Raw genomic sequence first — 23,942 nt, 5'->3', positions numbered from 1 at the left:
AACCTGGCCAGCTGCCCTGCAGAACTCAGCAAGTGACCACTAAATCTGTGTGGTTCCTATGGAAGGGTTGGCTTGAGGTCAAAAAATAGACATAAACAGAGAGAGAAGACAAATGTATATATTTCAGTTCCAATAAATTGGACTTCAGTACCTGTCAGAATTGCTCTGTATTCCTTTGGAGCTGAAAACTGAAGCTATTAAGCCAAAAGAACTGATTGCCTCAAATCCTAATATAGACTGGGGAAGAGGAAAATGGTGCTGCGCCCAGGTGGAAAACGACACCTCGCTGTGTGCCAGTCACCCACGCACACCTTGCAAATGGAGCCATTAGGGGAGAGAGCTGAGCCCAGATAGGATCTGATGGCGGTTGGCACCTGAGTGCATTTTGTTTGGATTATGGGGTTGGGAATTTTTTTTTCTTTCAAGTTCGTGGGCAATGCTTTCAGAGTGTTTTCCAGCACCTCCCTGACTGTGCAGCCAGAGCCAGTTGCTTATTTGTGGTGCTGTTCCCTTGGTGTTGAGGAGCTCCTGAAATTGGGTAATGGAAAAAGAACATCTCAGGGTGGAGACTGCAGAGTTGGGAGTGGGATTTGCATGGGGACTTTCTGGTGTTGAATGTTACCAGTGAAGGGCTGAAAGAGCCGTGAGCTGATTGCTCTGCTCGTCAGAACCAGCAGCTGTAGGAAGTGAGGAACTGCATACAGGGGGTTTTCCTTTCAATATGTCAATACATCTTTTTAAAATGAGAAATATTTTCAAATATTTCAAAGATCATTTAGAAAAATGTATGAATGTGTACCCTACTGTTTGACAGAGACAACTTGGAAAATGTTATCAAAAATAGCACTCTTCTTCAGAATTACTGTCTGCAATATAAACCTCAACAAATCAGACTAAGTTCATCAAGTACATCACAGTAACACAGATAAACACCATACCAGATACCCTTGGAATCCCAAAAGCCTTCTACTTACATGTCAGAATTGAATTAATAATGTAGATGCTGTTTGTATTCTGATATTAATACATGGTTCTGAAGCAGAACTCAAGTCTAGAGTTCTTCTACTTAGTTATAGGGAATTTAAAAATAGGTTTATAAAGGGAAAGGTGAATTTGGTGAAGTGACAATAATTTCAGAACAACAAAATGCTTATCCATAATAGATACAGTGCCATCTCCCCTCTGTTCCTTTGTGTACACTGAGTACGCCCTTCCTTTTATCTTAGGTAAATTATGCACTACCTTGCGCTGTCAGGAGTTGTACTTACCTTTACTAAGCACTAATTAGTAACTGCATGGCAAGCTCCTGTTTTTAATGATCTGGTAACGATGCAGGAGGGATTGGACAATGGCATTAGAACAGCTCCTTTTCTGTGCTATGCCAACTGGAGACAGCCCAGGGAATGCTTCAGTGGATACAAAGCCCTCAAGAACATCCTGTGGCTCAGGAGATACAGATCTGCCTGGGAAGAGGGAACTGCAGCAGTGACAGGGAGAGACCTGTGTGTGGTAGGTGAGCTCAGGTACAGCAAATCACAGAGCAGAATTTTTGGTTAGTTGAGCCAATTTTGGGGAGCTTTATTCCCTTAAGAAAGCTAATAGCTGTGGTGCCTCTCGGGGTTTAAAAATAAAGGGTGTCTCCTGTTTCTGTGGGAAATTTATAAAATCAATTATACACGTCTGGTTTCGAGGAGATTTATTAAATCATTCAGAAGTTTTACAAAAACAAAGTATGTTCTGGAAGTAATATGGCTTATTTTGAGATCTCTTATGGATGCTGAAAGTGTTCCCAACCTTGAATAAATCATTTCACATATTTTTAACTACCTGTCTAGGAATCCTGAAATGAGAAATAGACGTAATAAATAATTTATTGTGCAGACCAGAAGCAAATATGTATATGACACCCTTTGATTTCCAAACACCTCTTGCTGAGCAAAGCCACATGGCTTAAAACAGCTTTGCAGTATTCCCCAGTGTCTCAAAATCAACTTCTGTGCAGTGAACCTGAGCTATCCTGAGTGCCCAGTGAAATCCAGGGGCAGTTCCTAGCAATAGCAGCTTTGCAATTCAGGGCTCTGGAGGAAAAGCCTTTTTCTGTTCTTCCAGTCCCGGAGCTGATTTTGGGAGGCGCTGCTTTCACATCAGCTCCCAGACGTTTGAAGAAGCTCTCATTTGTGCCAGTGGCAACAGCCAAAATCTCTGACAGGAATTCTAAATAAGCCAGAAAGAAATTAGGGTTCTGAGAAGTTCCTTGCTTATAAATAAATAGAATGTTTTTATTGGGTGAATGCTAAAAGGAAAAGACCAGGAAGGAGAGACAAATGATGAACAAGGACTGGAGATGGTGTGGGGAGCTCTTCAGGGATAAAAATGAGAATGAGGCTTGCAAATTTCTGGGCAGGGAAGAACATGCAAAAGTGGGAGTTTTCTATGTTTAGGGAAATGAGATTTGGATACTCCCAGAAAAACTATGAAGGAATGCATTACAGAACTTGAGGATTGGTATAAAAAGTGAATAAACTTCATGGGATTCCACCTAATCCATGGCTTCTGTGTGCCAGGACGAGAGAGCTGCGGGTAACTCATCTCCGTTTCTGCGCGTGGCCTCCCCCAGACCTTGTTGGCATTGCTTTTCCAGGATGGTACAGAGAATTTCTTCTTTCTGTTCATGTTTCTTTCAAAGCAGCAGCACTGAAGTGCCCTTTCCTCAGAGCCTTGCTGGCACCCTGCTCTATGTCCCCAGAACTGTCACTTGCTTGGCATGGCGTGGGATATGGCAAAGCGATCCCAGTTTCTCTCTTTGTCTCCCAGAAGTGAGTGGTGGTAGTGTTGCAGGGATGTGGCATGTTGAGGACAGCAGAGCTTATTTTCTCTCCTGCTTCTGTTCCAGTTGGAGTTCTCTGCTATGATGCCATCTAAAAGACCAACAATGCAAGGAGAGCAGGGTGAGGGTTGCAGGGCAGAGCCAGGGTGTGTGAGTGCAGGAATTCCAGCAGCTCTCAAATACCTTCCGCAGGCTGATGAGTTCTCTCTGTCGCTATTGGCTTGATGAAACCTCATCTGTGACCTCTGGAAGTACAAGATCCTGATGGGACTTGCAGTGTCTTTGCTTTCAAAGTGACTTCACAGAACATGAAACTCGTAAGAAGAACAGTGAAAGTATCTTGCTGGAATTAATTCTGAGCTGCCTTACACCCAATTTCATTCAAATCAGTGTAGATGAGAGCTGACAATTTGCATAGACACAGTAATTTGGAGAGGACGTGCAGAAGAGCTTTTAAAAATCCACATGGAGTTCGCGTCCTCAGTCTCTGAGCATGGGTAAAATCTAGGAAATTCTGAATTCTTAGTCCTTTTTTTCCCCTTTGACTCTCTTGTTTGCTCAAGTCCAATTATTCAGAACCAAAATATCCTATTATATCATGACTAAATAGGCACACTTTGCAGCTGTGTTGGGAAATAAATGAACATTTGAAAATGCGACTCTCATATCGCTGTATTATCGTTAGTTTGAGTATGTGCTGCAAGTAACATTTTGAAGACCAGGTTTCCTTTTAACTTTGAAAGAGACGTATGAATTATTGAAATAATGAGCTGAAGTCTTATTTCAAATTGCATTCTGTTTCTTTAAATGATGTTTTGCTATAAATTTTGTCTAATGTTGCAGTTATCCATCTTCGTTTTTCAGCAGGTAATAGTCTTTTCCTGCATCACAACTAGCAGGAGCAGTTAGCTTCAGTTTTAATTAATTCCTTGTTCTGAGCAGAGCACATCTCAAGGCAGTGCCATGGCACTGATCAGTCAGTGCATAACCAAATATGATAATGCCTCTGATAAGGAGTATCACACTCAGTGACCCAGTTTCCAGATTTCAGTCTGACGTTGCTCTGCTTCAAGGACAAACTTAATGAACATTTGCCATCAGGTAGTTAATTCCAGCTGTAGCTACCAGAGCTTCTGCCTAGCTGCTGATACAGGTAGGATTTCCAGCAGCCCTGCCTGGTGTTTGACTCTCCAGTGCTGTCCATGGCTTCTCTCCCCTCAGAGTGGTTTCTCGGCCCGGTGGAATGAAAGTTAATTAGTGAGTCCCTGTGCTGGTACAAAACATCCGTGTGTATAGTGATAGCTCTGTCAGAAACTCAGCTTCCTAGAGGGAAGGTCTTCAAATTAGCCTTCAGGAAGGCCTGTCAGATTTATTTTTTTTTTCTTTTTCAGTGTGTACCGTTTTAGTAAATCTCCTCTAGCAGTCACTCCCAGACTGCCAGGCGGATATTTTTGGAAGAGGAAAAATTTCTTTATGTAGCAGAAAACCTTGGGGCTGATTTATTGCCCCTTGTACCTCCAGCCCTGCTGCTGCTGCAGATAACCCTTGGTGGCTCTGTCCTGTGCAGGGGATGGTGCTGTGTGCCAGGTCTGGCACAGGTGACCCAGCGAGCCCATGGCAGCTGCTGTTCAGCCAGCACCAGCCTCTGCTCTCAACACCAGAGCAAGGAGCTTCCAAAACAAAGAGTGAGGTGTCAGGAAAAGCCTCTGCAAAGGAAGCTGCTCCCACACTGCCCATCCCCATGGGCTGCACAAAGAGGAGGATGAGACTTCAGTGACTGGTGGATTTAAGCTGTTTTTTCCCAAACTAGCCCTGTTACAGCAAGTAGCTCTCAAGGATGTTTTCAATATTAGCAAATAGGGATTCCTAAAACACATTAGGAGGTTTTTGTCACCGAGATATGGCTGAATTACAAGCTTTTCCCTGGATTTTATACAATCCTAATGGACTGTAATCCTTGTAATACGACAGGTTTGCGACTGAGGTTACTAAAATATTTATCCCTGGCATCTTTCTTTTTTAATGTATTTGTTTTTTATCTCTTAAGTGAAAGCAATACATTGACAGAAGACTGGAGATATTTCATCAGTCTCTTATCAGCAGCCAACACTAAAGCCAAGGAGAAAGGTTGGGGTTTCGAATAACATTTATTACACTGTGCTTTCTGTATTTCTTGACGAAGACAGTTCCAAGAGAACCCTTGTAGCCACACAGAGGGGACTGGCGCTTGCTTTTTTCAATTTATAATGGCCTGTGCTGAAACACGTTTGTTCCTCCAGCCCTACACTGACCTTCTGCAACTCTGCATTGTCACCTTGGGGTCCCCAGTCTCAGGGCTCTTTCCACCCACCCCAGTGCTGATAACAAATAGATTTAAACACACCAATGAGCTGTCAGTTCCCCCCCCCAGCCCCGTGGCAGGGCTGGTTGTTTTTGTGGCTGGTTCGTGCTCTTTGCTTGGAGCACGTGTGTCGTGTCACCAGCAGTTTGCTCCAGTGGGGCTGGTGATGACAGGGCCGTTGTTTAATTAGTGTCTCTGTGCAGTGCCTCGAGCTGAGGCCGCTGTTCAAAGCCCGTGTGACGCACGCAGAGCCACCTTTGGTGTGGGCTTGGAACGGGGCTTCAAAGGGAGCTTCCGTGTGAAGAATCAGCGTGCAAAACGCTCCAAAGGGCTAATTTCACTGGCAACTGTGGGCTGGATTCTTCATTGCCCTGTTTGTTGATTCATCCTTTACCTCTCCGCAATTTGAGAATAAAGCAGTGATTTTCAGAGTGATAGCACTGTGTGCACATTTTGTGCAGGAGAAACTCCAGCTACAGCTGGGAAAATGTTCTTTATGAAGCAGATGTCTGCCTTTTCCCTGTCTTAAACTCATTAGAAACCCCAAGCCCACTAACACAGTCTGAAAGGCGAGTGCTGTTGGTAGCCACACCAGCGTAGTGTTAGCTTCTGTCTGTTGGATCAGAAAGCCCAATGAGGTTTTATAGGTTTTTCAGTGCTGTGAGTTTTAACCCAGTTATCGAAATACCAACAGGCATTGTGTTCTGCCAGCCTGACTTGCCTGTGGTGTGGCACTGGGTCACAGAGGTGGGCTGGGGCTTCTGCAGGGACTGGTGAGAGCAGAACAGGTGGAATGTCTCAAAGCTGTTGCTATGAGGACAAATCTTCAGCCAGACCATGGCTCAGAAAGGGGGATGCAGATGTTCACAGAGGCCTCTGCTGCTACTGGCATCTTATTTGGGAAAGTAGGGTTTTAATGGGTCATACTCAGTCACATCCAGGGTTTGCTGGGGGATTTTTCTCTCTGAAGCATTCACAGTACCACTGGAATGCAAACATTAGTGCTCAGTGTTCGAGCATACTTGCAGAGTGAGTCTCCTATTTGCCCTCACCTGCTGTGCTTCAGCTCATGGTACAGAGCAGTCGGGAGGTGCACAAGTGGGGTTCCTTCCCAGTCAGGCTAAACCAAAAGCTGTGGTCCCCAAATGCACTCCACCAGCTAAAGGAGCAGAGCCAGGGGCAGTGCAGAGCCCAGCCTTGCCTCAGTGCACAGCCAAGAGGACGCTGCTGGGAGTGGCTGAAATGCAGGATCTTTTTTGAATGCAGATTTTGGCCCTGTGTCTGTTAAGCCTGTAAAACCCCCGTGAAGGGGTTGGACTTACTGAGTGCACATCCACTTGGCAGGAGCACAGGAGTTAATTGATCAGAGGCAGCTCTGAGCCAACAGGTGCTGCGATTTTCTGGGTCTGAGTGATGCCTTAATCCCTGGGCAGACTTAAATTCCTCCTTCCATAACTATACAGGTTTCCCAAGCTGAATGTGTTATGCCAAGCTGTAAAATCCTGGCTGTCTAATGGGAGCACGGGGATTCCTGAAACTGTGGCTCAGGTTTCTTGGGGTTTAAAGAATGAGGGGAAAGTCAATGTTTGATAAACTCGCGATTTAAGTTATTTTCCTGGGCTCCTTTTCTGCAGTTTTTCTCTCTCCATCATGGTTTCTTCAGCCTCGTGTTTCATCACTTTCAGCACTTCATCATCCAGCCTTTGTGTTGATGTTTCAGTTGCCTGCTAAAACAGCTTTTATTCTGCAGTGGATTTTGTCCTACCAGCTGGCAGCCAGGGATACAACATTTTTCCTTTCAAAAACAGCTGTCTGGTGGTCACTTCTTCCTAGACAATTTTACAAAGTAGCAAATGATTTAGAATGTTAATGTTTTGGCTGATTGCTACTGGACTTGTGCTGTAGAAGTAAAAAATGTCAGTCCTTGCTACAAGTAACATTCCCGCATGTCTGCTCATTAAAACTTTTAAAACCCTCTGTTTTCAATAGAGCAAATTGGTGCCTAAAATTCTGATGCGTTAGACCTGGTGTCCAAGGCTACAAGGTTTTAATACAAAAGAGAAGAAAAATTCATGTGCACATGAATTCTTGCTCAGTCCGTGTTTTAAGTTCCCATATTCTGTTTCATGATGTTTAACTTTGACCACTGATGAAGGACAGTGGGGGGTTCTCACCCGTTTGAATTCCCCAGAAGGGTTGTTAGAACAGTTGTGTGCTGTGACAAGAAGTCTCTCACTCCTCCTCATCTTTCTTACATTGAAATGCACAAATAGAATAAAGCAGTCCAAGGATACGCATGAAGTTTGAGGCTGAGAGGATACATAATTCTTATTTTTTCAGGATTTATATGTGGAGAGGATTACCAGCTGCCTTTGTGTTCCTGCAGAACAGCTCTGTCTTGGAGAGCAATCAACAAGGAGGTTTTTGTGTTATTCCAAGTGATCTCTTCTGCTTGCTTGGATCAGCCAGGCCTTTTTCTATGGTTTTCTATAGCTCTTCCAAGATTAAAATCATAACCATAACTGTGCTCTGACATGCACTGGAGTTAACTGCTGCAGCTGGATCCTGACAACACTGTGGGTACCCTGCATTAAGGGCACAGAATAATTTTGAGCAGTGTCATTTTTGTATTAATTGAACTCCCTTCTGCATCAGTGGCTTCACTGAGCTGTTAGGCTTTGCCTGCAGCAGAACTCCTTGCTGCTATTTAGCAAATGTTGCTTTGGTAGCCACTCGTGCAGATGACAGAAAGGTGGTTAAATGTGTCACCACAGAGGTATAGAGTTCAGCCTGGATTTTATGTATAGAACAAAAATTCCTATTTGAATTGCTCAGTGAATATCTATTTTATGCCAACAGCAACTCTTTGGAGCAATGCAGGCTTTTTTCTCCATTAAAGAATCTGCACCCTTTATTTATACACATCCTCTGCACCCTTTATTTATACACATCCTTTCCATTGTCTTTACTGTAGACCTGATCTGTAAACCTTAAGTAATGTCATCAGGAATCAGTGGAATGGCTCCCCAGGAGGGAGGAAGCGTCTTTGCACAAAAGGCTTTGCAGGCGCAGGGTTTTTGCAGCAAAGACTGTTACGTGCTGGATTTCTGTCTCTCAGATGCTGTTCTTTGAACATCTGACATACATGTCATTGAATGAAGGGCAGACACAGCACACATGGATCCGTGGGTCTTTACAGTTTTTGGCCAAGCGAATGTAATGGTCCAATTTCTGTTGATGGCTCCTGTGTCACCTCCTAGAGGGAGCTGCTCACAGCAGTGGATGAGAGAATTCCTGTGGAAGAGAACTAAGTATTCACAATTTCTGTGATGTCCAGAAAATGATTTTATCTGCAGCTGTGAGAAGTTGCTAGGGAACAGAGCTAACTCATTTTCACTGATGGCTCTTCGTTAGTGCTGTGGAGCAATGTTCCTTCCGCTCTCAGTGCTGCTGCCGCCTCATTCTGCATTAGGATGTGACTTGGAAATACCTCAGAACTGCCCTGCTGCTGGAGTTTGAAATAAACTTCTTAGTCAGGAACAGTTTTCAGGTCACCTCCCAGCACCAACCCGTTCACCAGGAGTGCTGGGAGTTTGCAGGTGTCGCCATGAAGGTCTGGAAGGGCGGGCAGCTCCAGTGTGGAGCCCTGGGGCTGCAGGGGCTCAGCCTGCCCTGGGAGGAGCATTGGGCTCACAGAGCATTTGTTGGGTTCAGTCCCTCCAGGAGAGGACAGGAACATTTTTGGAGGTTCTTGATGTTACTTGTGGCTGCTGATACATTTTAGCCTCAGCCTGGAAGCATTTGCTTTAAGATGCACGCTCCTTGTCACTGAGCATCAGGCAGCTGGGGGAGTTTGGGTGGTGGCTGCTTGGTGAGGCAAAATTCCTCTAGTTTTGATTGCTAACAGCATCCTTCCATTCAAATCTTGTAAAAAGGTCATTGGCCAGGTCATGGCTCTGAAGGAGAATCTGCATCCCTCAAAAAATTCTCTTACTGTGTGACTTCAAAACAAGAGGCCCTGCACCAGGCACTGCTTTGGAGATGAAGCCAAAGGACTGGTTTTACCAACCCCACTTCTTCTTGGTCGGTACAGAGAATATAAAGGTCTGTTCCTGTTTCTGCAGTTGTTTCTGTTGGAAGACTCGTGCTGCACAATTCACCCCTTTTTTCTTCGCTGTTCTGTGCTCAATGTTCTCAGCCAGTTTAAGTGAATCAGAAGAACTCCCCCACTTGTTGCTTTCCCGCTCAGCAGAAATGTATATTTGTCTACATAAACACAGAGAAATGTCCCTGCAGCTCTTTGAAAATGTTTTGTTATTGTCTTCTCTTTCTGACTCCATCTGCAGTAGGGGATGGGGTAATCCATCACTGCACTCGTCTCGGGGGCTGCAGGGTTCTCTGGGGCTGCTCAACACCAGCTTCACTCCCATGCTGCTTGTGCTGTGGTAGCTGTTTCATAATATGTTTTTCACCTGTGAAGTGGGGCAGATGGCTCTTTGTTTTCACTGCACAGAGTGCCCAGCACTGTGCTTTGTTTTTCCTGTCTTTTCTTAAATCTGAGTGTAATTTTAAAAAATTGCTGGTTGCACAAGCTGTGCTGTTAGCAGCTTTGCTGCTGTTTGGCCAGGAATGAAAGGGATGTGCTGCATTGTTTGCTTTCTTACAAGCAATTTTAAAAGATTTCAGACCCTATATAATATTTTTTGCATTTATTTTGGAAACAGTAGTTTGAAGCAGTCCATGGGGCTCCCAACCACTTTAAATCAGCAGGCAGCACTATTTATCTTTGCCTTTCATTTTTGTAAGCAAACACCTTCCCGCACACCCCTGCATACAGAAATGCTTTGTCCTGCTCAGGCTGGTTGCTCGTTGGTGCCCAGTGCTCCATCCTGCAGGGGAGGGGGCTGGGGAGGGGATCTCCTCCTCCTCCTCACTGCCTCGAGCATCCTGAACAGCCCAGAGATGAAGGGAGCAGGAGGGAGGGGGCACCAGCCAGGCTGTGGGCATGGGGCAGCCACGAGGTTTGTGAAAAACCTGTTTCTGGCCTTTCTGTCATGTTGGGAGTCCCAAGATGACTCCTGCGGGTCCCTGAGGGGCACAGTGTGCTATTCTTAGCTTGAACATCTCTGGAGGTCTGCTTCCTGAGCTCCATCTAATTCAGGGTCTTTCTGAAAAAAATACCTGATTCTGCTTCCCACTGAGGATGTGGCCCTCTGATGCCTTGTTTGGTGAGTAAATAGAGGTCAGAGCTGCAGACTCTGTATTTGTTTCTGCTTTAAATCGATTTGTATGCATCCTTTCCTTTTGGTTCTCCAGAGACTCATGTGTTCTACATCTTGAAAAACATGTTTTTAACAAGGACTTTGTGTTTGAAAGGCAGAGGAATAATACAGTGTACATGTATGCAGATATCTGCACCTGTGTGCATGCACACAAACTTTGAGCACAACAGGCACTTTTGGCAGCCCATGAGATACATATTACAGAAAAATCCATTTTATTTAACTCTCAGTATGCACAATTCAACTTCTGAAGCCTAAGTAGGTCTTGTGCCCTTTCGCTAATTAAATTTTGTTATAAATCCACCTGGGCTATGTTTTTGTAATATCTCCATTTGAATGAGGGTGGCTTAGTGTCTGTGTGGAATGGGTTTTCCTCCTGAAATGTTAATTAGATGGAGAATGTGTTATGCTTTGGAAAAGCTGCATTGCAAACCCATAGATAAACAGATTGATTTAATTTTAATCTGCTTTCATGGTGATGCATAATGATAACTGGTTTCTGTCTCACAGGGCTGAAAACCACAGACCTTAATAAGAGTTTGTGGGTATATCATACAGCTTTAAATAGCTTCTGTTGTGCTAGACTGCTCTCCATAAATTATTCTAACTCCATCAGTATCTCAGGGACTCCCGATTCTCTTCTGCTGTGGATTTTCAATCAGTGGAACTATTAGTGTAATCTGAAGAAACTTCGAGGCATCTTCTCTGAAAACAACTGACAACACTGGTTTGTGCATCAAGTATTCAACAGGGAGAACAGAACAAAAAAAAGCCTTGCAGAAGCCAGCTCTGCACGTTAAATCACAGCATCCAAATCCTACCTTTTATAAGCCATGCCAAAGTTAATTATGGAATTAAACCCAGACATTCAGATGGTTGGTAGGATGTGTCTTACTCCATGACCTATTTTTTGTGATCTGCCTTTCCTGTTGAACTGAGGAAGGTGCAATTCACTTCAGCCAGTTCTAGAACAGCTGGTTTAACCGGGCCCTTCTCAAATACAGTTTATTCCATTGAAAGAGTTTCAATGGTAAAGGTTTGTTCCTGATGGGGAAATAATTTTTGGGTTTAATGGTCTAAATTTCTTCAGGGGTTCATGATAGGTAAAAATCCAGAAAGGCTTTGTATGCTTGGTTTTCATCTGCTCACAGCAAATATGCCTCAAGTCTAACAAAACCGGGCTGAGTTGTGCCTGTTTTCTCAATGACAGGCACATTTTATTTCTGACTGATGTTCAAAGAGCCTCTTTCAGGATCAAATTCTGTCCTATATTAGCTTCAGCCATAAAAAGCAATGAAACTGCAGAGGGAAGCAGAAGAAGAGTATGGCCTTAAAGTGGATAAATTTAGCATTACCCTAATGCTGTACATAAAATTGGAAATGGAAATGCTGGAAACACGAATTCCAGCCAGCCCTCCTTGTGCTGTGGAATGGTTAATTTGGTCTAAGCTTCTCAAATGGGGCATGCATTTTGGTCCAAGGATGGTTTTTCAGGGAGAGTGGAAAGACAAAGGGCTAGCTGTGCATTTGATTACCTCTGGGTTTTGTTTCCACTGGGAATCTTGGCTTCATGATTCACCCTCTGACTGTTGTTAAATCTGGTGAGCTCTCTAACCTTCTTCATTCCCATTCCAGTGCTGTTCACGAGCTTACCAGCTTTTCTGGCTTTCATAAACCTGTGTTATCTTCAGTTTTGGTACTCCAAAATTTAAAAGAAATTCTGAAGTAAAGGTGGAAAATTTGTTGTTTTCCATTGTTTTCTGGTATTTTCATTCATTTGTATACAATTCTTTGAGCACAGAGGCCTCAGGGAGGGGAGGAGGTTGTGTGCAGGCAGTGAAACATCAGGATGTAAATGTCAGACCGAAGTGTTCTGGTATCAAAACGGCCTCATTTAAGCAACACAGAGCTCCAGAATGACCTCAGATCCTGCAGAGGGTGTCTGCATTTAATGTACTCCAAGCATTAACAGGAATCATTCTGCACTTACTTGCCAGCAAGAGACAGTTCCCAGGGAATTCTGTGAATACATCTACAGCTTAGTCGTGCCACAGTTGCTGTCTTTTAGATCCCATGGTAGCATCTGGACCCACACTACCTGATTTTCAAGCGTGACATTTAACTCTGGTCTTCAGGAGGATCCTGAGGAGGTCTGTCAGCTCCTGCTTGGTGTGTGCAGGGTGGCTGCTTTTGCCCTTCAGCCCCTCCAGGCTCAGGGCGTACAGACGAGATGTTTCCAGCTCCAAGAGCAGCAATTGTTATAGGATCAAGAGGGGAGGTCACTGGGAAGAGCCTGTGTGAGGAGCAACCCGTGGCATCGTCCTCAGCAAGAATGGGCTCTGGGCAATGAGATGTTGGGCATTTACAGGGTAGAATTGTATGGGTACTTGCAGGGTTTTGTGCAGGGAGTATTTTGCTGCTGGCTTACACGAGTGCATTTGACTTTCCAGTGAGTAAAAATTGACCTGATTTCTTTGTTTCATGCCATGCAAAGCTGTGGTCAGGTCCATTTCTGCTCCCATTTTGCTTGTCTTTGGTTTGAAATGGGCTGGTGGGGAAAAAGCCTCTCCCCACCCCTCCTACTCCTGTCCCTGCTGCCCTAAGGAGGTGGATACTGGCAAAGAGAAGGCTGCCAGTATCCGGCACAGCTCTGGTCTCTCTCCATTGCTGGGTTAAGGTCAGGCTCTGGGCAGGAAAGAACACTAAACAGAAATAGAAGCCCCTTCCAGTTATTTCTGAAATGCTCTGGGGAGATGCAGTGACAAGGCAATTCAGAGGCCACTGCGATGTCTGGTAGGTTCCTAGGAGCTCTCAAAAATGCCCCCTCCGCACACGATTTATCTGCCACCTTCTCGTCGCCACTGGTGACAAGATGACAACCAGTGGTAGCAGGGTGTTAACAGCCTCCCTTTTCTTGTTCTCCTTTGATGTTGCAAGTAACTCCCTTTCTCAGGACCATGAAAGGTTCCCACAGATCTTTGCCCTGAGCACTTACAGTAATGAAAAACTAACTTCGATGTCACGGGTCTAAAGCATCTTTATTTAGAGCTGTTTAGGGGCTGGATTGCCTGTTTATTTGCACCGTGTGTTGGGAAGGGGGATGTGTGATATTCGTGTGCTGTGTGCAGGACGCTGTCGGAGTGAGATGCGGAGGGGAGCCCAGCCCGGGCGGGGTGTCCGTGCTTGGGCCAGGGTGTCCGTGCCAGGGCAGGTGTCCGTGCTTGGGGCAGGGTGTCCGTGCTTGGGCCAGGGTGTCCGTGCCAGGGCAGGGTGTCCGTGCCAGGGGCAGGGTGTCCGTGCCTGGGGCAGGGTGTCCGTGCCAGGGCAGGGTGTCCGTGCTTGGGGCAGGGTGTCCGTGCTTGGGGCAGGGTGTCCGTGCCTGGGGCAGGGTGTCCGTGCCAGGGCAGGGTGTCCGTGCCTGGGGCAGGGTGTCCGTGCTTGGGGCAGGGTGTCCGTGCCAGGGCAGGGTGTCCGTGCCAGGGCAGGTGTCCGTGCTTGGGGCAGGGTGTCCGTGCTTGGGCCAGGGTGTCCGTGCCTGGGGCAGGGTGTCCGTGCCAGGGCAGGGTGTCCGTGCCAGGGCAGGGTGTCCGTGCTTGGGGCAGGGTGTCCGTGCCTGGGGCAGGGTGTCCGTGCTTGGGGCAGGGTGTCCGTGCCTGGGGCAGGGTGTCCGTGCCAGGGCAGGGTGTCCGTGCTTGGGGCAGGGTGTCCGTGCTTGGGGCAGGGTGTCCGTGCCAGGGCAGGGTGTCCGTGCCAGGGCAGGGTGTCCGTGCCAGGGCAGGGTGTCCGTGCCAGGGCAGGGTGTCCGTGCCTGGGGCAGGGTGTCCGTGCTTGGGGCAGGGTGTCCGTGCCAGGGCAGGGTGTCCGTGCTTGGGGCAGGGTGTCCAGTCCAGGCAGGTGTCCGTGCTTGGGGCAGGGTGTCCGTGCCAGGGCAGGGTGTCCGTGCTTGGGCCAGGGTGTCCGTGCCAGGGCAGGGTGTCCGTGCTTGGGGCAGGGTGTCCGTGCTTGGGGCAGGGTGTCCGTGCCAGGGCAGGGTGTCCGTGCTTGGGGCAGGGTGTCCGTGCCAGGGCAGGTGTCCGTGCTTGGGCCAGGGTGTCCGTGCCAGGGCAGGGTGTCCGTGCTTGGGGCAGGGTGTCCGTGCCAGGGCAGGTGTCCGTGCTTGGGGCAGGGTGTCCGTGCTTGGGGCAGGGTGTCCGTGCTTGGGGCAGGGTGTCCAGTCCAGGCAGGTGTCCGTGCCCTGCCCATCCCTGGCCCAGCCCGGGCGGGTGTCCGTGCCCTGCCCATCCCTGGCTCCGATGTGCTGCCCGTCCCGAGGGCAGGGCTCTGTGCCATCTCTCCCGTGCCTGTCCCCGCGGCTGCTCGGAGCACACACACGCTCTGTGACACTGTGCCGTGGCACTCAGCGGCACGCGTGTGTAGCGCTGTGATTTTTCACCAGGCAGCTGTTCCACTTTATCCAACACTTAAGTAACAATTTCACAGCCATTACCCGCCCGCGGTAATGACATGGGCTGAAAGCTAAGCGCTAACTGGTTGTAAACTGCAGAGACTGGGAGATGCTAAACCAGACACTTTGATAAATGAGAGAGGACAGTGCCTGCATTTTAATTGGAGTTGCAGCCTCTTCCATCACCAGAGTAAACATAATGTTTAGTGGGTCATGGGATGGAATTGGGAATCACTATCTTTATGCACTTAGGTAATGTATTTCCTTGATTTCAGTTGTGATGTATTGATTCTGGGAGTTCCTTCTGTGGGTTTTTTTTTGCTTCTCCCTTCCCTTGATTTATACCCTGTCAGCATTGACGAGTTTTCAGGGACTGTGGACTCCCAAGGGCTTTGTTTGCCATGATTGATTTGGTGCAAGGGGTGAGTTGCTCAGGAGCCTCGGTAACTGATGTGCTGCGCTGTGAGCAGTGATCCAGAGGTAACTAACAGCCAGGGAGGTGTTTAGCTGGATAGGCTCCTTGTTGGAAAAGAAACAACAACCCCAAACCAGACATGACTGAAATGTTTATAGCCTTTCTTTCCTCCTCTCTGCAAAACAGACTGGCCCAAAGGGAAGTGACGGGCACAAAACACTCCAAGAGCTCCACTTGCTGCAGCCCAGCCTCGGGGTTTTGAGCAAATGTACAACCTGTTGTACTTGGACTGTTAACTGAGAGCAAATACATGGAAGAGCTTTGCCATGCAGGTTTTTGGTGTATTGCAATGGAGAAATCTTAGGCTGAGCTGTGGCTGAACCAAGGCTGCCTCAGGAGCCAGGCCATCCCATACAGCAGATGTGCAGGAAGGTCACTGAGCTCTGGCAGCAGGCACAGTGCTTTCACCTCAGGTGATTTCAGTTTTATCTGGTGACAGAAACCACACCTTCAGTTGTTATTAACCCTGCTTTATCCAGGTCACTCTTTGGTAATTGCAAAGTGCTACTGCCATTGCGAATGGGGTGAATAAAATTCTGCAGTTGCCCAGCAGTGGAAAACAGAGCACTGAGATATACTGAAGGAAAAAACATTTCCTGGGATCGAGGAATTGAAGCTTCTGTGCTAATTATAAAAGCATATTAATCTGGTTCCTCAAAAGGAGTTCATAACCTCTAATTCTGTAGAAAACAGCAAACTTGGGTTACTGTTTTCTAAGTAAAGTCAGGGGAGTGGATCTTTTCACAGATGACTAAATGAGACTTTACCTCTTCTAAGAAATCCTGATCCATAGACTGCATTTACCCCAAGGATCTGCATTTGTTTTGAAGCATTAGAAGTCAGTACAGGATGGCAGTTTGTCACTGGATAAAGTGAATGTCAAGGATAAACTCAGCTTGTCCTGCTGGTTTTGTGTCCGTTTTCCTGCCTTGCCTCCTCAGCCTGGCATTTAAAGGAATACAGACAGAAGACATGAGGATGGTATCAGCTATGTGTCTGTGCTCATACACTTATTTTACTATGGTTTTTAGAGCTTTTTAACTTACGAGTGAGAACTTCCTTCAATTTTTAGTGTGTATCTGTTTGCTGAGCAGTGCTGAGACCCTGCACAGCTTTTCAGTTGCAGTACAGCCATTGCAGGTGTGCCAGCTGAGCAAGGTGTAGACCCTGCTGTGGTCTAAGGCTGCTTTTCCTGGACTCCATGCCAGTTTTGTTAATAAAATGTATAAAAGCATAGCTGCTGTGTAGTCAACACAATCCATTGTTACAAAGCTGAGGGGCCAAGCTGGCAGCAGGAGCATCAGGCTGTGGGAAATGAAAGCAGCCCCTTGCTCACAGCTGGGGGTGCTGGAGATCAGCTCAGCTCCATCCAGGCTGGGGCTTTTCAGTCCATCAGCTCAGCTCAGTCCCCCAAATCCCACAGTGACACCTTCAACTACAGCAGCTGTGTTAGAGCTCCAGGGGTGGGGATGAGTTTCTGAATCACAGCCAGATTAATGCACAGGGCCTGAGCCACCCAAATCTCCCTGGGGAGAGGGGATAATTTTTCTGTCACTGGCCTCACCTGATGCCCAGCAGTTTTCCTTCCTTGGGGTGGAGCAGGAAGGCAGGACCAGGTGCCGGTCACTAGGAACAGCTGAAGACGTGTGCTGAGAAATGTTTCCTCCAGATTGTGTGGCCTTCTCCTACCTCCCTCTCTGAGACATCAGGAGTGTAGTTTAATTTCCACTCTCCTTTGACCACTGATCTCTTGTCCTGAGGGATGTCTGCTTGAGCAGCAGCAACTGCACCTGCTTAAAATTCATTTTGTGAAATTAGCATAGGAGAACTTGCACAAAAATTGGCAGCCTTCGTGTATTTATTCTTCCAGGTGTGCCAAGGAAATTGCAGCCACTGCTATTGAGTTAGTGGTAAAAGAAATGAGATATAATCCTTTTTGTTCAAGACAGTTGAAGGAATCCTTTGGCTTTCATTCTGAAAACATCTGTGTGGATCTTGTCCTTCAAAGATTTCCTGAGCAATTTCATGCGGGGGCAGAGCTGACAGTGCTGGTTTCACTGCTGTTTGCATCTCTGCGTGGCAGCAGCTGTTTAGACAAAAAGCTCACGTACCTTTTTGGGGTTTCTGCCCGGAATTGAGAACTTGCCATAGCATGAATGGATTTTGTGTATGAGATTTTAAGCAAATATAATTAAACTGTCATTTCCTGACACCTCATACACGAGGCTTGACCACAATGGATTTCTTGTAAACACGTTCAGGAACCAGAAGTTAACACCAGGGACTCCTAATTCAGTAATTTGGCCAACATTATATTTTACATTTATACCTGTGGGGTCATTCTGTAGTGCCCTGAGGTACGTGTTTACTTCGAGAGAGACAATTAAAGAAGGCAACACCTGGTAAGAGGAATCGAAACAGATATTTGAAAGTGTCTCTCTCCCTCTCCCCATATTAAAGTCCCTCTTCTCCACTTCTGGTTAGTAACTTCTAGTTTTTATTCTGGTGATTCTTTTAACATGCAAACCCAGAAGTATTATGCTGGCACATGAGAACTAGAAAGTACCTCTCAGTAGGAACCAGTCCAGTTTGCCATATGGCTCTTCCTGTTGTTTAACCTTACACATGGAAACAGAGCAACAGAGAAATCAGTTGCTTTAGGAAAAATAAGAATTTTTAAAACTAAGTATTTTTAAGTTCAGAGCTGACAGGACAATTAAACCCAACAGTATCAAAAGAAAATGTTGTGGACTCAGAAAGATGATGAAAATTGGAGCAAAGATAAGGAATGTCATCTTTGAGTAACCCAAAGATGGGGGAGAAAAAGAGTAGATTTTTCTTGTAATGAGGCCTAGCAATGGCTTCTCGCTCCAGGTATAAGCCCCAGCACCAACCTGACTTCTTTTTCAACAAAAATGGTACTTTCTGCTCCAATACAATAACTTGTAGCCAGGAGAGAGCCTTAACATGCCCAGTGGTGCCCTCAGTGTGGCTAATGGAAGAGCAGCAGTGAGGAGCCTGCTCCAGAACATACCTACCCTGCAATTTAGCCATGGCTAAAGCTGTAATTAACACTAGTTCAATAAAATTTCTATCTTGATATTATTTCTTCAAAATATGGAAGTCTTAATTAATTCTCTCACCTCCTTTCCTTGTCCTGCTGTTGAGCTCTTAATGAGCGGTGGCATTTTCTGTGGGGCCTAATGAGAACTTGATGAAGAAATAAGGACTAGATTGAGCTGACATTTCCTATCTAATTGGTGAAATATCTCCTTGTTCTCCCAGGGCGAAGGTGAAGAAAGGTGTGAACGTTTTCAGCGTCAGAGCCAGCAGCCCCTACTTGTGGGACATCAGAGAGAGCGTGGATTACACCGGGAAATCCGCACCCGCTGTAGTCGTTTGCCAGAGGAAATCTGCTGCCTCTGAGAACAGGTAGGTCGCGTCCAGCAGCCTTGCTTTTCATGACTGATGGGTGTTGGTCCTTTCCAAATATTTTGCCATGATTTTAATACATTTTCCTATGGTGCACAAGGAAATGCTTCTGGAAAAGCTGTGGCTTTGTTTTGTACTGCGTTGCTCAGCCCACCACACAAATGCTACTCAGTCCTAGTGCTCAAAGGAAGTAAAAACTAGCAGGAAATATTGTTGTCACAAATTATTTAAAAGAACTTGTTTCATATCTTAGAATTTGATTGTGGCTAGTTTAATTTTTTTCAAATTATTTGATGTCAGACATTATAGCAGGGGGTCATTATAGGGCTGTTTGTGGTGGGGTTTTTTTGGTTCGGTTTATTAATTTTACTTGGGCTTCTCTTGGTGGGTTGGGTCTTTTCCCTTCATTTGTTTGGGTTTTTCTTTCCTTCTTTTTGTTTTGGTCTTTTGTGACTTGTTGATGATGATGTTGTTGGTGAGATTTTTATGAATTTTAAATCTGCAGAAGGAAAAAGATTTTCTATTTTCCATTCCCATTCTGCAACATTGACATGTCTTAAAATGCCTTCATCTAGCAGGTGGATGTTCCTTTTTTAATCACAACTCTTTGGTTTAATGAATACATTTTTATATAATTTGTTGCTTTTTGTTCACTGCTTATGGAACTGCAAGTCAAGTGCACAGTTACAAGGACCTGACTGTGTTTGCTCTGTGGTTGGCATTGCTGTTAGAAAACTTCCTGTGTTACATGTGTGATTCACTTGTGAAATTTTACAAAATCTCATAGGTTTTTGGGGATTTACTATGTGGTTTATAATATTTAAGTAAATACCCTCTGAACCTAATAATTAGGAAGTTTCATCTCTTTGCAATCTGCACGTATGGAAAAAAGGAGGAAGGGAGGAACTTCCCTTGGTAATCATGGCAGGAATCACTTTCTCCATCTTGTAACTCAGATTCTGCACAATCCCTTTGCTGTAGTATCCTGAATTTTCTTGATTAAAGCATATATTGTTGTATACCTGAGTGAATGTTGTTGGTCAAAGAAGAAACGTGTGTGTGTGCCAAGGTGGGAGCTTCCTTCTGCCGAGCACTGTCTGTCAGATTCCTTAAAATCCCCGTCCAAAGCTACTGGAAGAAAGTATGAATATTTTCATTGACTGACATGGGCATTGGATCAAAATCAAAGATTATTTCAGCGATGAGTTTTCCATCACACTTTATCTTGCTGGGCCCATGGAGTGCATTTGCCTGATTTCTCTTCCTCAGAAGGAAAATACAAAGCAGCCTCGTGGGGGAATTGAATCTTGGCAACTTAACTCCCCTTCACTATTCATCATTCAGTAGCAAGCCTTTAAAATGACCCCTGGTACACAAAAAAATAAATTATTGTGTCGTGGTTCATGCAGTGGTTGTGGATTCTGTGTACTTGCACATGCTGAGTATAAACGCTGCATGATGTTTATTAAAAGAAATATGAGCTCATACACAGATTGTCCTGGAAAGGAAACCCAGTGAGGACAAGGTGTGTGTGTAACTGTCCTGTAACTTCTGGTTTGATTTGTTCCATCAAGTTCCCAGCTGAGATTTTGTAGTTCTCTCACTTTTGAGAGCTTCTTCCTCACTCTTTGTAAACACGAGCAAAATATTTGCAATGCATTACCCAGTATATTGTTTTCCTCATTAAATTTAGTCCCATCTGTTTAGCTGTGCATTTTAAGAAGCAAGATGAAGCATTATATGGGCAAAGAGAGTGTAGTGTGCTCTGCAGTTTTTGGGAAATAATTTTATCCTTATCTAGACGTGCTTGATGTCACCAAATAGGCACACTGGGTAACAGGTAAATATTGATGTCCCTTACCAAATTTTTTGCCTCCATAGTTATTTAGAAATTATACAAACTCTGTGTTTGCATATTCTTTAATTTCTTCTAAAACCAGAGGTCTGATCACATGGATGCAAAGGTGGCAGTGTTAATTAACTGCACATTCAGTACCTTTGTGTTCCTGATAGTTTTACATGGATCAGAAAATAGTGTTAATAAAGCTAACTCAGTGTGACAAGTGTAATTTCACGGATTTAGGAGGCACTTGTGCAAGTGACAAACCGGAGCAGAATGCCAGAGCATTTCCTTATCGGGGTTTGAAATATATCCGTCATTTTGTTTGGAGAGGTTCTGGCACCGGGAGCTTATCGTAAAAGGATTAACATATAAATATTATCACAGCCAGCAGGGTGTTTTCAGATGAATATTAACAGCAAATATTATGATTCTGTCTGAGAATAACTAATTAAGCCCATCTGTCAAATATGATTTGAAGTTCTCGTGCCTTGCTTATTATGGGCTTGCGACAGTGTCCCAGATTAATGGTGAAGCAATTAGAAAGTTCTCCCCAATTCTTCTGATTTCATTCTCAGGCAATAATAATTCCGTAACACTCTAAATCCTGACCCAGGAGATTATTAGTTGGGTTTACTGCTTGTAGCATCTGCACAGCACTGCTGTTCCTCCCTGTGAAGCATCGATCTTCCACCCCTTTCTTGGCAAGTAGATGACCAAAGAAGCAAAGAGAAAATAGTGTGGTGGGAATTAAACACTGATCAGAAGTGTGACTTGGGAACCCTTCAAACACCGACTGAATTGGGGGATGCATCCTAATCTGTGCCATCCTTTACTTACGTCTTTTGGAAGTTGGCTGATTTTATTTTCCTTAATTCCTCGGGTGACGAGGTGAATGGAATAGGAAGGGGAGATTAAGGAGTGCAGCATTTCCGTGTTTTCTTGGGTTAGTGCTGTTTTTCACTGTACCTGAAATGGGGCCTCTCTGCTGTGCTAGTGATGACTGAGAAGAGGAAGACCAGGATTCCTGCCTCTTCTTCCCCTGTGGGTGCTGTTGCACTGGAAGCGTGCCAGGTGGGATGGGCCTGGGAAATTGCTGGGGTGGCTGAAGATGGAGATTTATTGGATGTTCCTCATCTGCAGAACACGATTGATAGCACTTCCCTCTATCCATAGCTGCTGTGGAGACATTAGGCAAGATGTTCTGATGTGACACTAATGGGTGTCGTGATCCTCTTACAATATTTTATTCGTGTTTATATTTTTGGGTATAAATGTTTGTTATACCCACTCTATTACTGTTCTCTGTGCTTGTGGCAGGGATGAAGCCATTGATTCAATCAAATGCAAAATGATTATAGACAAAGCGTGGCTGTCTTTGAGTAGAACCTTAATGACCATTTCCTGCCTTATCTCCAAATCTGTTTCAATTATATAACGGATAAGCTTTGCTCAGCAATTTTCTTTCCCTTTTTCTGGAAGTGTAACAAGGACAGCACTTGTTTTGATACTTTTCAGTTCTGCAGCACTGAAGGAGTTGCTGGTTTGTGCTGCCTGAAAGCAGATACTGCTATCAGAGAAACTGATTTTCAGTCGGAACTACAAGTGACTAAATCGGTCTGTGAGGATGTGGACACAGTGAGAGGCAGTAACAGGATTTTCTAAGCTATATCCTTCATTTTTTCCTGCAGGTCTCATTTGTTCATGGTACTATATTTCAGTGCTTAATTTTCTTAACACTTTTATAATTGAAGAAATTAACTTGATATTAAATAATAACAAGGGACAGGAAAATGCATGGCAACATTGCCTTTGAATTTCCTACACAGTATTTTCTTTCTATTGCATTTATGCCCTTGTCCTTAGTGCCCTGCTTCTCTCATTTTCAAATGCAGTTATTTAACATTTCGCTTTCATGTTGTAAGTGCAGTGAGCTGTTGCCTCATTCTCTTACTTGTTGCCCATGCTAGTACATTTGATGGACTCTCAAGAGTGCTATAGTCCTAAAACACTTCTGAAGCCAACAAGAGCAACAAATTTAACATAAATAACAGCCTAATGGCCACAATAATTACACTCTGTCTCTTGCTGGTGTTCATCCAAATGCTTCAGAGAAGTTGTTTAATGTTTTAGATCACCATTAATTTTTTCCCTTGCTCCCATGTGCTCACGTGCCATTGTCACCTAGAAATGTGTTATTGCTTAGAAAGAAAAAATTCTACTCAATTAGACAAAAAATTGCATGGTGTAGCAAAAAATTCCCGTGTATTTTGTCACATGGCATCCTGTGGGAATCACGGGAACTTCACCTTGTCATGATGAGATAAAAGCAAGAAAGAGATTGCAGAAATCAGACTTTCAGGTGGGGTATGTTCAAGAGGGATGTTTTCAGAGCTGGGCAGGCCCAGGGGGTGAAGGGCTGGGCTGGGCTGGATGTTTGGGGATTTTGGTGGCAACCTAATACGTTCTTTGTTTATGTGAATTCTGAGCAAAAAAGATTTCTCCTGTTCATTTTTTAATCCTGGTTTTATTATTGAGGGAAACAGGAGGGAAGGGAGAAAGGGGACACTTTCATGTGGTTCCAAAATTGCTTTCTGAGAATAATTATTCAGCCCTAAAAAATTGTCTGTTCACTCAGCATTGTTGGTGCTGATGTAATTTGTTAAGGTATCTATGGTAGGGCAGATAAAATATGTTAATTTAATTTGGAATAGGAGAGTTTAACTCCATTTGTACTTCTGAGACATGTGGGTAATGATCAGCTGTAAACATACTTACCCTGGGTACTTTCAGAGTTTCATATCGTGTACAGTTTGGGTTTTTCTGTTTCCTTCCTGTGTTATTTGAAAGCTCCAGGCTTCCAAGAGTTTATATATTGTGATGATGTGAAAGTACTGAACATCTCAGAAGTCATGTTTACATTTCTCTGTTTGAAGGCAATTAGTCACAAACTTCTATTTCTCATTTTAAAGCTTAAATGTGCCCTCAGAGAGAGAACCCCCTGAGATGTTGAGGCAAAATAAATTTGTGTGAACCAAGCCTCAGTGCATTATTTTACACACTGACCCACTTTTTCCAGTTTTTTAAAAAGAAAACTATTTTATTTAGCAAGAAATGCAGACTGTTTCTGTAAATCATTCTACTCAGGGCTGAAAAAATATTTATGGTTATCATCTTGAATCAAATCAAAACGAAAGAGATGAAATAATAACCAATTATTAGATAAAGGCATTATTAGCCAACTTTTCCACCTTTTTGTTTAAGGCTCATTCATTTAAAAACAAAAATTGCAGAAAGCACT

The 23,942-nt window shown here is 44.7% G+C and overlaps 1 protein-coding gene across 1 annotated transcript in view; it reads left to right on the top strand.

Annotated features, from left to right (window-relative positions):
• The window catches only part of TMEM132D (transmembrane protein 132D), a 208,292-nt gene that overhangs the window by 65,422 nt on the left and 118,928 nt on the right, over window positions 1-23,942 (top strand). Inside the window, exon 3 of the mRNA XM_048322962.1 lies at window positions 18,655-18,801. Within this exon, the coding sequence (XP_048178919.1) occupies window positions 18,655-18,801 (147 nt within the window). The remainder of the gene's footprint in view (window positions 1-18,654; window positions 18,802-23,942) is intronic.

This window comes from Corvus hawaiiensis, chromosome 18 (assembly GCF_020740725.1).
Source record: "Corvus hawaiiensis isolate bCorHaw1 chromosome 18, bCorHaw1.pri.cur, whole genome shotgun sequence".
Classification (NCBI taxonomy): domain Eukaryota; kingdom Metazoa; phylum Chordata; class Aves; order Passeriformes; family Corvidae; genus Corvus; species Corvus hawaiiensis.
This window is presented reverse-complemented; position numbering and strand designations above follow the sequence as displayed.